The sequence below is a fragment of the Pelobates fuscus genome, chromosome 5 (genome assembly GCF_036172605.1).
Source record: "Pelobates fuscus isolate aPelFus1 chromosome 5, aPelFus1.pri, whole genome shotgun sequence".
Lineage (NCBI taxonomy): Eukaryota > Metazoa > Chordata > Amphibia > Anura > Pelobatidae > Pelobates > Pelobates fuscus.
Genome location: NC_086321.1, coordinates 231,945,619 through 231,962,099, shown reverse-complemented (window position 1 = coordinate 231,962,099; position 16,481 = coordinate 231,945,619). Strand labels below are relative to the sequence as shown.

General features: G+C 37.3%; 1 protein-coding gene across 2 annotated transcripts in view; it reads right to left on the bottom strand.

The window, feature by feature from the left end:
• Positions 1–10,493: 10,493 nt before the first annotated feature.
• The window catches only part of KDM4C (lysine demethylase 4C), a 585,611-nt gene continuing 579,623 nt past the window's right edge, over positions 10,494–16,481 (bottom strand). For both annotated transcript variants that reach the window (XM_063455113.1, XM_063455114.1), the window contains exons 21-22: positions 12,574–12,666; positions 10,494–11,677 (exon numbers count right to left, since the gene is read on the bottom strand). In XM_063455113.1, coding sequence (XP_063311183.1) covers positions 11,501–11,677; positions 12,574–12,666 — 270 coding nt within the window. In that variant the 3' untranslated portion in view covers positions 10,494–11,500. The remainder of the gene's footprint in view (positions 11,678–12,573; positions 12,667–16,481) is intronic.

The following is a 16,481-nucleotide window of genomic DNA, read 5'->3' as shown; positions in this document are numbered from 1 at the left end:
CAAACTTTTTTCATTAGGATTAAAATATAATTATCAAACAAAAATTACTTCTTCTATACACTTATGGTGTTAGATAAAGTTGCATCTAATCAGACCCTGCATTAAGGCTGTATTAAGTGGCCAGGCATGATGAAGCATTCATTTAAAGGACCAGTTATGTTATGGTGTGAAGAGGTCCTGGGTTCTGCTGGCTTACTTGAAGGGGTTAAACTTTGAAAAGACAGCGGACAATGTAACAAAAGTTGCTATGGTGCTTGGAGTGGCCATAGATTGTATAAAACAACTTTCAAAGTTACAAGAAGTTTATTTTTTTGTTTAACCTATGGTGAGATAAGTAAAGATAAGGAATGGTCCAGTTCTATTGGGTAATATGTGAATACTGAAAGTAATAAAGCATGTATCATGAAAATGTGGCTCAAGTTATTCCTGAAAAGAAAATTGTTATATTAGTAAAACTGAAGTTGTGATTGGATAATGATGCTGCAATTGATGTGTTACCAAATATATCTATATATAGTCAAAAAGTCTACTGTCTAAAACATGAATATTGTACGTAGAGGCAAGTATCATTTTAAAGAGGCATATTTGCATATTTTGGCAAGTCCCACTGTGGTGAATGCTCCTCTTGCAGTGTGGTGGCTATGGAAAGGTGCAGTGAAAGGTTAGTTTTATTTTCTTAAACATTGTGGCTGCCCCATGTTCATTTACTGGGTCCTCTTCAGCTCCTGAGGCTTCATCTTTCAGGAGCCCATGTCCATGTTGTATTCTCACACATGCGCTAGAGTACAACACGGAGGTCTATAGAGGATCTCACGAAACCCTCTATAGACAATGAATTTCCCCCCATAACAATGTGTTTTGTCTGGAGTAGTGCCTACTTTGTCTTACTACAGGGGTCTGGAACCTATGGCACTCAAGGTGCCTTTGCACGGCATTCAAGGCTGCCAGATTCAAACAGGCTCTGGACTATAAGGAGTTCCAGTGGGACTTCAGATATCTGCTAGTGCAAACCAAGTTGTGATTGCCGGTGGTGAGGGACAATCCGGAATTTACACATTGCAGCACTTAGAGGAAGTGTTCACAAGTGCTGGGAGGAAGTGATCTGAGAACAGGTATCTGCACTGGAGTAGAAAAGCACAGTAGCTATCTCAGCTCCTGCCCTTGTAATGCACCTGACCAACCTGGTCCCCACTGCACCACAGGGAAGCAACCCATACTGCTAAATATACACAGAGTTGCAGAAAAAGCCTCTCCCTCACACAAATAATACACTTTCTGTATGAAGTGAAAACAGCAATATGTGTGAAGACTATCACTCAGAAGGATAGAGCCGTATTAGGCCCCTATAATGGAGGATCTGTGGTGCCTTTACAGTTAGAAATACTTCTAACTCAGAGAATATGGTAAAAAGTGAAAATACTTTATTACAAGAAAATTTGAAACATATATAAGCATATTATTTGTGTGTTCACCTAAGAGTGTAATTGTTTGTTTTGTTGCATATTTGATTTGAGTGTGAAAGTGGAAACTCCTTTAAAAACATTGCTCTCTCAAAGCCTAACTAAAAACATATCTTCAAAATATGGCTACATATTTACACACCAACCCAGTATGCCAGTGGCTCTTACACTTTTTTTTTTTTTTACAGGGACTCAAATTGTCATATGGCTTTTGGCCCAATCTCGAAAATTTTAAATTAAATTATGTCAATGACCAACTCTGTAACTGCTTTGAAAAATAAACCAAACGAAATTCTGCAAAATATATTTGTCAAGCTCTTCCTAGAAGATTGACATGAAAACCCATTTATCATGGGCAACTGTTTGGGAACAGATAAATGTGCTGTTTCTGTTCCAGCTAATGGGACCTAATGAAACACCATGGATTTGGGGTAATGACTCACCATTTCAAATCCATAAATGATTCCTGTAAATTTACAGCAGAAAAAGAACTTTTTTTTTTTTTTTAAGTCTTTATTTTGTTGTACTTAGGGGTGTACAAACATGCTTGTTGAGCCATAAAAGCAGAGACAAGCCAATGCAATCATTTCAGGATAAGCATGGTCATGACATTTGTGGAATCTGCACATTTTTTATACGGTAGTTGTGTTCAAGTGTAATATGTTAGCGGGTAAGTAATGGTACGGTACAGCGGATTGTCAGTCTGCGCAAACTGACAGATGGGGTAGTCGAGGTGTCACACTTAAACATTGAGTGAGTGAATTATACCAGGGTGAACCTGCTGGGCTGTCTCAGTATGGGGACAGGGCTACCAACCAACCTAGTCGCATAACTGGAAGTATCTCCCAGTAGGTGTGGTTGACAGGGCTAGGTCTAGTTTGGCCATGTGTGCGTGATAACAGAAGGCGGGGGAGAATTAGACAGGGGATTAGTGAGGGGCTTAATTTAGGTAATATCCCCTTGGCTGCCTTATATCATTAACCTATGCCCAGGTGTGCCTTGGACCGCAACCCCAAGTGTCGGAGAAAAATATGGGGCCCCCTATTAGCCCATCTATATACATCGATTCCCAGCCTATAAATCCTGTGTGCAGGCTCGGGATGGTAGTAATTTCGCCTAGTGGTGTGACGTGTTGTGTTAAGTGTGGGTGGCTTCACATGTACTACCATGATGGGTTCAGGTAGAAAATCTTTAGTGACTGGGTTCCGGGGTATAGAGTAACGATGGTCACCAAAGGTGTGGATTTGCCCTTAATCAGCGGGGTTGCGGGGGGTTCGTGACCCTCCATCATGTGTGTAGAGTCGCAAAGTTTTATTACTGTATCCTAACAGGCATGTAAAAAAGATCAATGAATGTACAGATAACAGTAACAAGAAAACAAGGTTATAATTAGCTTGTGCAGTTGTTAGTGCTGCTTTTTGCAAACAGTCCACTTAGACCCTGAAAGAGTCCGCTTGGACCCTGAGAGAGTCCGCTTGTGCCCTTGCTAGTCAAGCGGTTGGGCCTGCCGGTTTCGTTCGGTCGTGGGATAAATGGCACAGAGTTGGCAGGGTCCCATGCCCAAGCGTGGTTTCTTGTAGTGGTGTTCATGTCAGGGAGACCCATCTTGTTTAGCACTGCAGGTACTTCAGTGTCCATTGAGATCTGTGAGTTGTCCCGTTGTGGATTATCAGTAGGGATCTTGGTGTTCCCCAACGATAGGTTACGCCAGCGGTGCGCAGATGGCTTGTGAGGTGGTTCAGAGAACGGAGACATTGAAGCGTGGCTCTAGTTAGGCCCTGAAAGAATATTAACTGTGCATTATCAAAGACCAGGGGTGCCATGAGTTGCCGACATGATGTTGGTTTTATCCTGAGATGTAGCACAGCGTAGGACGACGTCCCTGGTAGCTGTGTTAGGCATGTTGGGCAAGGATGGGAGCTGGTACAGCCCGTCAAGGATGGTTTTTCTGTCGGCCGTTGGAGGCAAGATGGTAGAAAGGAGTCTCCTCACATAGTGTGACAGTTCGTCCACTGTGATGTCAGCAGGGATCCCACGTATTTTGATGTGGTTGCAACGGGCACGGTCTTCAAAGGTTGACATTTGCAGGAAGAGCGCTTGCTGGGTGGTCTGCAGTTGTTGTACCGCATCTTTCACATGTCATGTCAGTTTGAATGTCCATGATACTCGACTCTGTCACCCGTACCCGGTCAGTTACATTTTGCAAGTCCACTTTAAGTAAGCCCACATCTGTGGCCAGCATTTTGTTGATGTCTTGCACCCAATTTTGCAGGTCTTGTTTAGTGGCCAGCGTATTGTTATCGGGTGCAGCATGGGTTGGTAGTGGAGTTCTCTCTATGTCTGGCTCTGTGTGTGTGGACTGGAGAGCGGGACTGTGTCGGGGCATGTGGGTTGTGCCTGTCTCTGCAATAGAGTTCTGATGTCGGGTTGTCCTGCCGACGGACTAGGCTGCAGTTTCTGTGTACGTCTCTCCATATTCGTTGGAGTAGTGGAATAGGTCGGGAGGAGATTGCCTTCTGGGTCTGGCTCACCTTGAGCATAAGCTCCATCGAGGAAGTACTCCAGTCCGTGGATGGTCGGCGAGGGATAGGCCTTAGGCCTTTGTTTCACCTTGTCAGCCTGGGAGTGTGAAAAAAGGCATCAATTGGTGTGCCCCGCTGTCTAGGTGCAGGTTTCTGGTCAGGATAGATTATATTTCTGTCCCTTCTCGAGATGTTTATGGATTATCAGATTTGACGGGAGCTGGCAGATATGGTGACTGTTCCACTTCAGGTTCAAGCTCCGCCCCCCAGAAAAATAACTTTTTAATTTAATAAAGGATATATTGCACAAGACTACAAGCCTTCTGAGTGCATTTCTCTGGGATGTTGTATTGGGGCACAAAATAGCATCGAGGCAAGAACAGGACAGGAATGTGAGTGCCAAGTCCATGTTGAATTATAGGTTGCTTACAACAATTATTTTTTGCCTATAGACTTGTATTTAGAAATTGCAATAAAATAAGTTACAAAAATGTTATTACTCAATTATGTAAAAACTTCAAGTTTTTATTTTTGCATTTTTTAAATAAATTGATTTTTTAAAATGTTAGTTTAGTAAATAAGATTGTCAGAAGGATCATCATACCACTAGCAAAGCATCAGGGGAGTATCAGACCAGCACATTTGGAGTACCAAAGGTTTCCTGACACTTATCTATAGTAAAGTACATGAACAAAGAGAAGCATTAAAGGATAATGGACAATTTTTATTATTTGAAATCTTATATATATTACAGTCTCTCTGTGTATGACTTTGCAATCTTACATATAAAAATACCTATTTTCAGTACATCTTTTGGCTTATCCTTGCTCAGTAGAGTCAGACATCTTTAACCCCTTAGTGACCAGACCATTTTTCAATTTTCTTACCGTTAAGGACCAGGGCTGTTTTTAAATTTCTGCGGTGTTTGTGTTTAGCTGTAATTTTTCTCTTACTCATTTACCGTACTCACACATATTATATACTGTTTTTCTCGCCATTAAATGGTCTTTCTAAAGGTACCTTTATTTTCATCATATCATATAATTTCCTTTAAAAAAATATTATAAAATATGATGAAATTTTTTAAAAAAATAAACGCTTTTTCTAACTTTGACCACTAAAATCTGTTACGCATCTATAACCGTCAAAAAACATCCATACTAAATAGTTTCTAAATTTTGTCCTGAGTTTACAAATACCCAATGTTAACATGTTCTTAGCTTTTCTTTTGCAAAGTATAGGGCTATAAAAACAAGTAGGACATTGCGGTTTCAAAATATATAGTTTTTAAATTTATCAATAGTGACATTGTAACACTGTTATCGGTCATAAATCTCTGAATCACACCTCACATGTACATATTTTTTTTTAAAATAGACAACCCAGAGTATTCAATATGGGGTATGTCCAGTCTTTTTTAGTAGCCACTTACCACAAATACTGCCCAAAGTTAGCATTTATATTTGTTTGTGTGTTAAAAATGCAAAAAACAATTATGAACGCTAACTTTGGCCAGTGTTTGTGACTAAGTGGCTACTAAAAGAGACTGAACATAACCCATTTGCAATACCTTGGGTTGTCTTCTTTTGCAAATAGTTTGCTATTATGGGGGTAATTCTCATTCCTGGGCTACCATACGCTCTCAAAGGCAACATAACCAATCTGGCAAATTTCAAAGTGAAAAAATTGAAAATCAAGCCTTATATTTGAACCTGTAACTTTCAAAAACACTATAAAACCTGTACATGGCGGAGAGGGGAGAGAAGGGGGGACGGACGGTTATACTCAGGAGACTTCACTGAACACAAATATTAATGTTTCAAAAGAGTAAAACGTACCACAACAATATCATCAGTGAAAGTGTCGTTTGTGTGTGAAAAATGCAAAAAAACTTCACTTTCACTGACAATATCATCGTGTGAGTTTTTCATGAGTTTTTCAAAAGAGTAAAACATACTTGTGTTCAGTGAAGTCTATAACAATACCCCCCATGAACAGGTTTTATGGTGTTTTGAAAAGTTACAGGGTCAACATAAGGCTTGCCCATTTCAGTTTGCCAGATTGGTTTGCTGGGTCTATGTTGCATTTTGAGACCAGGAATGTCAATTAACCCCATCATGGCATACCATTTTCAAATGTAGACAACCAAGGGTATTCAAAATGGGGTATGTCCAGTATTTTGCTGTAGCCACTTAGTCACGAATGCTGGCCAAAGTTAACATTTTTATTTGTTTTTTGCATTTTTAACACACAAACAAATATAAATGCTAACTTTGGGCAGTATTTGTGGTAAGTGGCTACTAAAAAAGACTGGACATACCCCATATTGAATACTCTGGGTTGTCTATTTTTTTAAAAAATATGTATTATTATATTAAACAAAAACGGCACTTTTACTGGTGATAAAATCACCGTGACAAGTTTTACTTTTTAAAACACTCATATCTGTGTTCAGTGAAGTCTCTCAAGTATAACAATAACCCCCATGGTTTTATGGTGTTTTGGAAAGTTACGGGGTTAAATAGATGGCTTGCCAATTAAATTCTCTGGACTGTCTGCCTGGGTTGTCATGCAGGTCCCTCAAATTATAATGAATCAAATCAAATAATTATGTAACATGTACATTATGTAGTTCAATATACAGTGGGACCTCTGTGTACAAACGCCTCGGTTAACATAATTTTCGGTTTACGAATGAAAGTCCATTGTAAATAATACCTCAGTTTAAACACTTTTTTTCGAAATACAAACAAGTTTCCCCAGGAGGTTTATAGCACCGCCCCCTGCATGCTGGCGTCTGTGGGTAGCACGTGGCGTTGAGTGTCGAGGTGTTGGAGCGGCTTTTGCATCGAGTTTTGGAGCCATTCTGGAAATTGTTTGCAGTTGTATTGGGACGTTTTGGTGCATTTCTCAAGCTGTGGAAAGGTAGAGAGCTGAGCTTCGTCGTTTGCATGCCTTTTATTGTGTGTCCTGCATTGCGGGTTGGTTTCCATGCCAGATCATTTTGACTTTTTTCTGACCTCCAGAACGGATTAATTAGTTTTCAATGCATTCCTATGGGACAACGCATTTCGGTTTACAAATTTATCGCAAGAAGAAACGTCCCGGAGAACGCATTAAATTTGTAAACCGAGGTCCCACTGTAAATATATTATATATGTATAACACATTTAAAAATAATTAAAGCATTTTATAATATAGTATACATATATAATGCATACACATGATTACATTGTAAGTGTTCTTTGAGATATATACACTTATAATGTAATCATACATTATAAAATGCTTTAATTATTTTATAATATATTATACATATATAGGAAATAAACGTGTGTGTGTATGTATGTATGTGTGTGTGTGTATATATATATATTGAAAAAGACCCGGCAGGGTCGAAACGTCGATTGATTTTTGTACACCATATATGAATTAATAAAGCACCAATTTTTCTACTAGCACGAAGACCTGTGAGTGCATTTTGATTTTTCTTTTATTTGCTTGTATATTTGACGCCAGCAATTTGCACCCAGGCATATGAGACACAATTAATTGTTTTTGGAGGAGAGTGCCAAGCTTCTACTTGTGTATATATATATATATATATATATATATATATATATATATATATATGTATAAATATGTATATATAGTGGTACTTCGGTTTACGAATTTAATGCGTTCTCCAGGACGTTTCTTATTAAGAAAAATTTGTAAACCGAAACGTGGTTTCTCATAGGAATGCATTGAAAACCAATTAATCCGTTACGGAGGTCAGAAAAAAGTCAAAATGAGCTGGCATGGAAACCAACCCACAATGCAGAACACACAGTAAAAGGCCTGCAAATGATGAAGCTCAGCTCCCTACCTTTGCACTCCTTAAGAAATGCACCCAAAAAGTAAAAAAACCTGCAATTATTTTTCCAGAAATGCTCTAAAACTCAATGCAAAAGCCGCTCAAACACATCCACACTCAACGCTACGTGCTACCCGTGTATGCTGGGGACGGCGCTATTAACCTCCCAGGCGCAATGCCTCCTGGGGAAACTTGCTTTGTTTTGCGAACAAAAATTGTAAACCGAGACATTATTTTTAATGGATTTTCATTTATTAACTGAAAGTTATGTTAACCGAGGCGTTTGTAAACCGAGGTACCACTGTATTTCATAATTTATTTATTTTTTAAATTTTTAGGAGTCTGGGGGACTGCCTGACAGAACAGACAGTCCCCCTGTTGGTAGCTCCATAGACTCCTATTGTGGCCATGTGATCACATAGCGCTGGAGGGCCAGAGAGGCCAGAGCTGCTGCAGTGGGTCTGCTGGGGTCTCAGTCAGTCCCCCCCCGACTGGGATCGCCGGTCCAGGTAAGTAAATGGGTCAGTATTTGCCACGGACGTATCAGGTACGTCCGAGGTCGTTAACCATTTTTTTTCCCTGGATGTACCTGGTACGTCCGCTGTCGGGAAGCGGTTAATGGGCCAGTGTAAGCACCATAACAACTTTGTATTGTTTCAGTGTTGATTGAATAGAGACTGTAAACTCTCTACTCTTACTGTTTTCAAAAAACAGTAATTTGTAAAAATAAAAATAATAAACAATATATCTCAGAAATTTAGATATGTCTGCTAAAGACGAGTGTATGGGATAAGAATAGACACTATAGACTGGATTGAGATGCCACCTGGTCTACAAATGTATTCCTGGTAATTTATTCCTTGTAGTTGCAAGCAGGCTCAATAAAGGGTTTGTAAATGAAACCTTTTTGGTAACCTCTTTATTTTATGAATATTCTAATGCATTATTTATTCAATAATAAAACAATAAATTCATATAGTGGGTAATTTCCTATCTATCTTACCAATGACCATGCAGATAAAAGAGTTCTAATATGGATTTACAAATTTTGAGCTTATAAGCAAATGCCAAATATCTTAAAAACAATATATTAGAGAAAAGAGGATGACTATAGAACTAGAAAAATCCAGTCCTGGAGCCAGAAAAAGGACTAAGTGGGCAACACATAAAGGGTCTAACCCAGCGCAATAGATGAATTGAGTTATCTGGGTATTTCTATATAAGGGGGATTTTTTTTCATTTCTATTATGATTTCACTTTTCCTTCCCCTTATATTATACTTTTGATCCCATTTTATCTCACTAGTGCAGTCAGCACTTTCTGCTTGATTTAACTACTATCCATATAATAGGATTACGGCTCGCCATATACTCCAGGGAAGGACACCCTGTCCATTGGGTATCCCTCCCAGAATAGCAGTTTGGCAATATTTTATGCAGGCATCCTGGCACTATAGGGTTTATCTGCGGTCAGGTGCTCTATCTATGTAGACACTCTATCACCATATGCTAGTTTGACAAACTAGCTTCTAGGGGTCTATTTGCTTACAGTATTTTTTACAGTGATTCTTCCTGTATCTACCCTGTTGCCCCCCATATTGTCAGTACAGCCTCATGGGCCAATCCCCACTCCTGTACCCCATGTATTTTATATAGTCTCTGTACGTTTTCTAATAAAGATTTATTATTTTCCTTACTTTGTACACCAAGGGAGCTAGTACCCCTTATGTGGGCACACCCTCAGTCGAGTGTGTCTTGGTAGATGGACTTTTGCTCTCCTCTCCAAACACCTTGATCTTTGGGATTTTTTCTATTATATCTTAAAAACAAACTAGTTTCAGTCCCTCATTGCACATTGACTTCGACTAGATAAGTGTTGTTCCCTGACCAAAGAAGACCTAAATGTAGATGCCCAAATGGAGTAAGGTTGAACCAGGAGATCCACTGAAGCTGGTGACCCTTAAATGCTAGTTTAACAACCACTATATAATTTGTAGATAAAATATTATGCCCATCCGAAGATCCTATTATGTATCACCTAAGAGGGCCGCTATGAATGTCTGCAGGTGAAGCTGCTACCAAGCTCCAAATTATGCTTTTATCATCTCAAAATCAATGAATGGCTACCAATAGGTTAAATAATTGGTTTGTGAGACTGACTAACATTCTCAGTACATGGAGGATGGTGATTAGACTATTTGATGCCAATAATTTGAAAACTAATAAACCAAACACTCTGACAGAAACATAAAACAGTAAATATTGTATAATACTTACAAGTATGCACAGCGTTGGAAAATGCCATAAGATTCAGATTGTCTGCCTCATATGGTTTTATATCTGTGTGTGTGTATATATATATATATATATATATATATATATATATATATATTTATTTAATTTTAGTATGTGCCTGTCACTAGCACATCTGCTAAATTCTATAGCGGTTCATTGGAAGAAAGGTGCAGTGAATGATTAATTTGTTATTAACAATAATAGAAAATGTAAAAGCTTATAACATATTTCTGGAGGTATTAGGAACTTTGTTGAATTCACCTAGATAAATAGTCTTTTGTTAAATAATACATAGCAAAAAAAAAAAGAAGAAACTGCAGAACTTGACTGAATAAATACGACACTTTAAACAAAGCAAATATTAATTTTAAATTATTTTATTTCTGCGACTCGACAATTCCTACCTACCGTATCAATAGGTATATGTACATATGCACTATTTGCTAAACAATACTCTGTAAAACCAGGAAAAAAAAAAAAAAACCAACACAAAAATGCCAAAACATTGGTTATTGCTCCACAAAACAAATTATTTCAGTTGGAGTGTACCTTTGCAAAGGGCACTGTAGGTGAATAACTTAACTAATAACTAGGTTTTTATTTCAAAAACTCCTTTAGCCTTTAATACCCTTAGGAGGGGAGAGGGCATTGTGGTTAGCATCCCCCTAACTCTCAAAAGGTTAAGGCAGTTGCCAAGTCAAGAGATCCGTAAAGTCAATTGACAATGTTGTGAATGCTCGCTCAGCATTTTAAAAAAAGATATTCATATCCAGAAAGGTATTTAAATGACATATTAGGAAACTTTATGATGCCCCAAACATACACTTAAAACAATTTTTGCAACATATATAGTGAACACAATATTAGAGTAACTGTTTTTGCCCCTGACAAATTTGCATAAACATGCCCACGCAGTACAATGCTTTATGAGTTTCCTGTCACACTCTGGATTTTTTTTTTTTTTTTTTATCACACACTGTGGTCTTCAATTGTGAGTTTCCTGAAATAGAAGCACACCAAACTCCTGAGTATCTAAACTTGCTTCCAAGCAGGTATAGATTTGCTTTTCTGAGGTTATGTCTGCTTTGTGGGAACAAAATCAAACCGTAGAAGACAATGTCATAGCTGCTCCCAGCGTTACTTTTTACGATTTTTTTTGATTATTTTTTGGGACTGGCAATTGCATTGCAACTTCAAAAATGTTAATCCCATTAAAAGATAAGTGAACAGAATTTCTCAATCCCTATGTCTTTATGTACATTGTCCTTTATTCGCAGCCTCTTCTTAAAATGCTAACCTTCAATTTCCTTCATAGTGCAAGTTTTGTAACAATTTTTTCCAATCCTGTTCCTTCCTATTAAAGGTTTTTTACAATCCATTTTGACACTTCTTTTGGAATGAGCTCCTGAGGAAAGTGCGATATCCTGGGTCATCAACATATTCATTCTTAAACTTGACATTGAGAACCCTCTGTCTTTTCTTTTCACTACGAATCACTTCTTCTCCATAAAAGGCATCTTCAAATTTCATATCAGATGCCTTGGACTAAAGAAAAAAGGATTGCAAATAAAAGTTAGGAACACTTTGATTGATTATGGAACACACAACCAATATGTGCAATGCTACAAAGCACAGTAATGATCCTGGCTCCATAGAGATTATCCCTTTCTATTATAAGTTATTGAATATGTTAGTAAATATCAAACCACTCAGGAATGAAAAAGATTTCAAATGAACATGCAAACAGATTTCGATACTAAACACAGAACTGAATGGTCTAATGAATTTCTAGATTATTGTAATAATTATTACACTTTCATCACACTACCAAAATTCCATACATTCATATATGCTTGTTACTTAATCTCTGTCTGGCATGTCTTATTCAGGCTTTCCTTGTACCCTATATCGCACACACTCAGACCCTTCTACTGTTATTTATAACATTCTACTCCCCCTTTGGCTAATCATTATATCACTGATCAGTGCATCTCAAGTTCCAAATGTTAAATTACATTTTAATGGTCTATATTGCTCCAAACCTGAAGAAGTGAGCTTTTAATGCGTATTGTTAAAACAACAACAACAACAAAAAAAACAAGAAACATACACTCCCATTTTTTGCCTAAAATAATTTGTCAGTTTGTCACAATTCCATGATCAGCAAATAAAAAAAATATTAAAATGCTCCTTTATTTTTTACTTCATTCACATCTAGAAGCTTGAAAACTTTATTGTAGCAATTCTGCTTCTGGCTGTTGTGACACACTTTCAACCTACAATTTGGAGAATGGACGGTATAGTTGTAGAGGACAACAACCTTCCTTTTGATATAGAAGCCATTCTATATGTAAAAGAATCCCAGCTGTGGCAAGATGTTCTATGTAATTTAAGCACACACATTTCTATCATAACTGGATGAACGTGCTTAGTTAACTTACATAGCGTGATTTAATCTTTTTAGGAAGCTCTTCATCCAGTGTGTAAATATCTTCTCTTTTCGTGACAATCTGGGACCCATCTTCAAATTCAACCTAATAAAATGATAAAGGCATTTTAGTATACTTGTTGCCACCTCTAATTTCCCAATGAATGTACACTGATGCACAAATGACAGACTTTCACTTTGTAGCTCCATGATTTTAAACCAACATGAAATAAAATAAAAACTGATCTCACTTTGGATAACCAGAGAATGCAGATTGGCTTAATGCTACAAAATTATATTAAACACTGCACATTTTTTCCCCAGGCTACTGAACAAGCTAAAAAAGAAACATGGAAAGGAGACAAAGGAGATATAATCCTCTACATCCTGTTTTGAGCCAAACACCACTACTATGCAGTTTTAACTTCTGATTTTAACTTCTGTTAATTTCAGTATAGGAAACTTCATTATAATTTTATTGTAAAGTTTTCCTTTTTTTCACTTCTCTTTACAGGTTTCTAAATCAATATTTCTGGAGAATCCTTCCGAATGTTTAACAACTTTAACATGATTATTAATTTTTCCCTGTCACTTGTAATAGAAAGAAGACACGGATATATTTTATTGATTATGTGTGCCACATTGGTGAGCAGTTCACTGTTTGTCTTGGTAGCACATAAAGCAAATTATTTGGAACAGCAAGTGTAACTATACATTGTTTACACTCCACAGCACTTTTAATAGCTAAATGGGGACACTCTGCAGTTGGAGTGACCAGGTGGTTGGGCAGCTGCTTGAGTATCATGAGATTTTATAGCCAGTAAGTAATTAGCTTAATCATTTAAAACAATTGTATTTTTTTTTTTTTTTTTTTTTTATTTACACAACTCACAAATTAAACATTAACAGCTTAAATGCATTTATTGTGAGTTTTATTGTTGTGGTGCTCTGTGACACGTCAACACATACACACATGGTATTTGTGTCTCAATCACATATACAGTAGCTAGAGTTGAGATTTAAATTGATCTTGGCATGTCTCTGTGTGCCAAGGGACCACACACCAAATAATGTTCAGTTTTCCAGTTAATCACTCCATTGTTTATGGTGTTACCTGAATATTATAACCTCAAAGATGAATCTGAAACTTGTCCCATTATGAATCTGACACTGCAATATCTCTAAACCAAGGGTCCTTAACTTGAAGTCAAATTCTTTATCTAGGGTCTGTAAACTTGGATAGGGAAAAATACATAAATCTGCATCCTTATTTACATAAATCTGCATCCTTATTTTCACCAACATGTATCTGAAATGTAGCATTTCCTTCAGTATGTTTACTTAGCTTTATCTGTGTCTATTGGCACCAGACGTCATAGGTACTATTCCACAACAATACAGTTATTGCACGTTCTGAAATGTTGTTTTATGCTTTTCACTACTTTTAAATTATAGTATTATTAGACGCTCCACTAACAAGGAGTCCACAGACTTCAAAAGACCAATAAAAAGTGGTCCATGGCATAAGAAGGGTTGAAAATCCTAGCTCTCAATAAACCCCATTACCTGCAGATTTCCTTTGTTGGACTGAAACACACAACAGGTGGGATTTCCATTGTTTTCCTTTGATTATTAATATTCCTCATTAGCAGAAAAAAATTCCTTCAAAGGAAGTCTAACCAAGCCAATTAGGACATCTTATCATTTAGTGCTTTGGATACACAGTAAGTTGAGCACTGCAAGGTTTTCTTTTTCTTCTTATGAGGTAAAATATTGTGCACGCAACATAAAGAACATTGTTAGCATAGCACCCACAAATGTTGTTGCAAAAGAGGATGGCAGTGTGAGAGGTAATAATTACTTGGAAATTGAAATACATCCAATTTCCCAGCACACTGCTCAAGTAAAAAACTCATGCAAACATTTGAGCGCTAGTGCCTCAAAAAATAACTGTCACGAACAATGCAACCGAAAGAACCCTACTTTGCTAGGTGGCAAATGGAGCTCATTTAAAAGATGTAATATTCCGTTAAGCATGCATAGTATTAATTTTAGCGCCCCCTGTGTGTGTATTCACATACATTTATAAGATGCCAAAATACTGCTAATCCAATCTACACATATATATATATATATATATATATATATATAAACACACACATACATATATTTTACATGTGAACCAGATAACAAAAAGACAGACAAAGACCAAAGAGAGACAAAAGAAGAGAGATTAAACAAGTAACAACAATATTCCAGTTTATCTCAGATTAAACAGGCCAGTTAAAAGGAATGTCTGCAAAAACAAAAAAAAAAAGGCTGGCACCTTAATATGACAAATTTTAATGAATTGAAGTAGCACAGTGTCTGTACCCAGTTGTCAAGCTCAGCAGGAAAAATCCAAGTTTAGCACAGCGTGTAAGTGGCTGTAACTACTATGCGTCTTTAAATATGTCTGTGTTGTCTACCACAAGAATTTCCATTAAATATGCAATCTGTTACAAAAGATAACCTGCTCTGTATTATCAGTATTTAAAGTGCCACATTTTAATGTAGTTGCAGCTAAAACGTTTGCATATACATCCATCAACCTCTTTCCCCCCCCCCTTTCCCTTGCTTTCTTTATTTAATTTCTTTCTCGTGTTTGCTTCCAATTCAACCGCTAGTGGAAATTAATTGAATAGCTTACAGCGCTTTTGAGATTACCGGAGAAATCGTGGTTTAAAAAAATTAAAACTTTAAAAAAAGAGACAACCTGAGTGACACTGTTTGAGATACCAGTTAACTAAACCTGTGTCTACAAAGCCAATTTGAGAAAGCCTTACAAAGGAAGAAAAAGCTTCCTCCTGTCTAAGTTCAAATTTAATCTAACGTGAACCTCTTTAGCAGAAAATGAGAAAAAGAAAGGCAGCCGAGTAGAGAAAATACTTAAATAAATCAAAACTCTCATCTCTGAAATAGAAAGTTTGACTATTCAAAAAGTTTTCTCAGAGGCAGATAGCAAACTGAGCAGCTTTATTTGTACGACTGTTATAATAGACACTGGCTTTGAATTGTGCAAAACGAGATGCAGATTTTCCTTTCAAAGAAACAAATAAAATGACAACAGCCTCATTGTATGATTGTATATTTAACTCTTTAGGTATTGGTTACTCACTATTACAACATATTCACCAATGGCTTGAAGTACTTATTTCATTAATAACTTTTGGGCCTTCTGCTTAGGTAAGATAAATCCATGAGATGTTTGTGAACCACATTTCAAGCTGAGCAAGCTAAATAAATAGCGGGAAATCTTGAGCTTCAGCTTCAAGAAGAGCTGTGGAAACTTTATCACAACCAATTTAAGCTAATCATCACGTGTTCTAAAAGAAGCACATTATTTAAAAAAATTAGACAAAGCCACGTTATTGGAAACCTATGGCAACTTTGAAATCGGTCAATTAATTTGTTTCCTAGAGATTCAAAATTGCTGTCTGCGCTCCCTCCTTGTTTAAAGTTTGTGTACAGAACCTCTGCTACATTTCCTGTTTATGCTGACCTTTCCAACCCTAGAAACTGGACTGTTGATTGACTAACCTTGCTTGCTGCATGCTTCTGCTCCAATTTAAAAAAATAGCTTGCTACCTGCTTTTGCATTGATAAATGACTTGCTTGCTGACTACCTGATTACTGCGTACTTGGTGAATCCAGTACAAAAGAGTTTGTTAAAAATACTCTTGTTATCTGCATCTGTGGTCTTAAACCAGTGGTCCATGAACCGGCGCTGGTCCGCAATAATTTATTGCCATCCCGCAAAAGCTTTCATCAATCTTGGTCTTTCAGCCTTTTGGTAGATAGCTCCCTAATACCGTGGGAATTAGGGAGCTATCTACTTCAAATGAAATTCCGATCCGAACAAAGTCCCGAATTGCGTTCTAA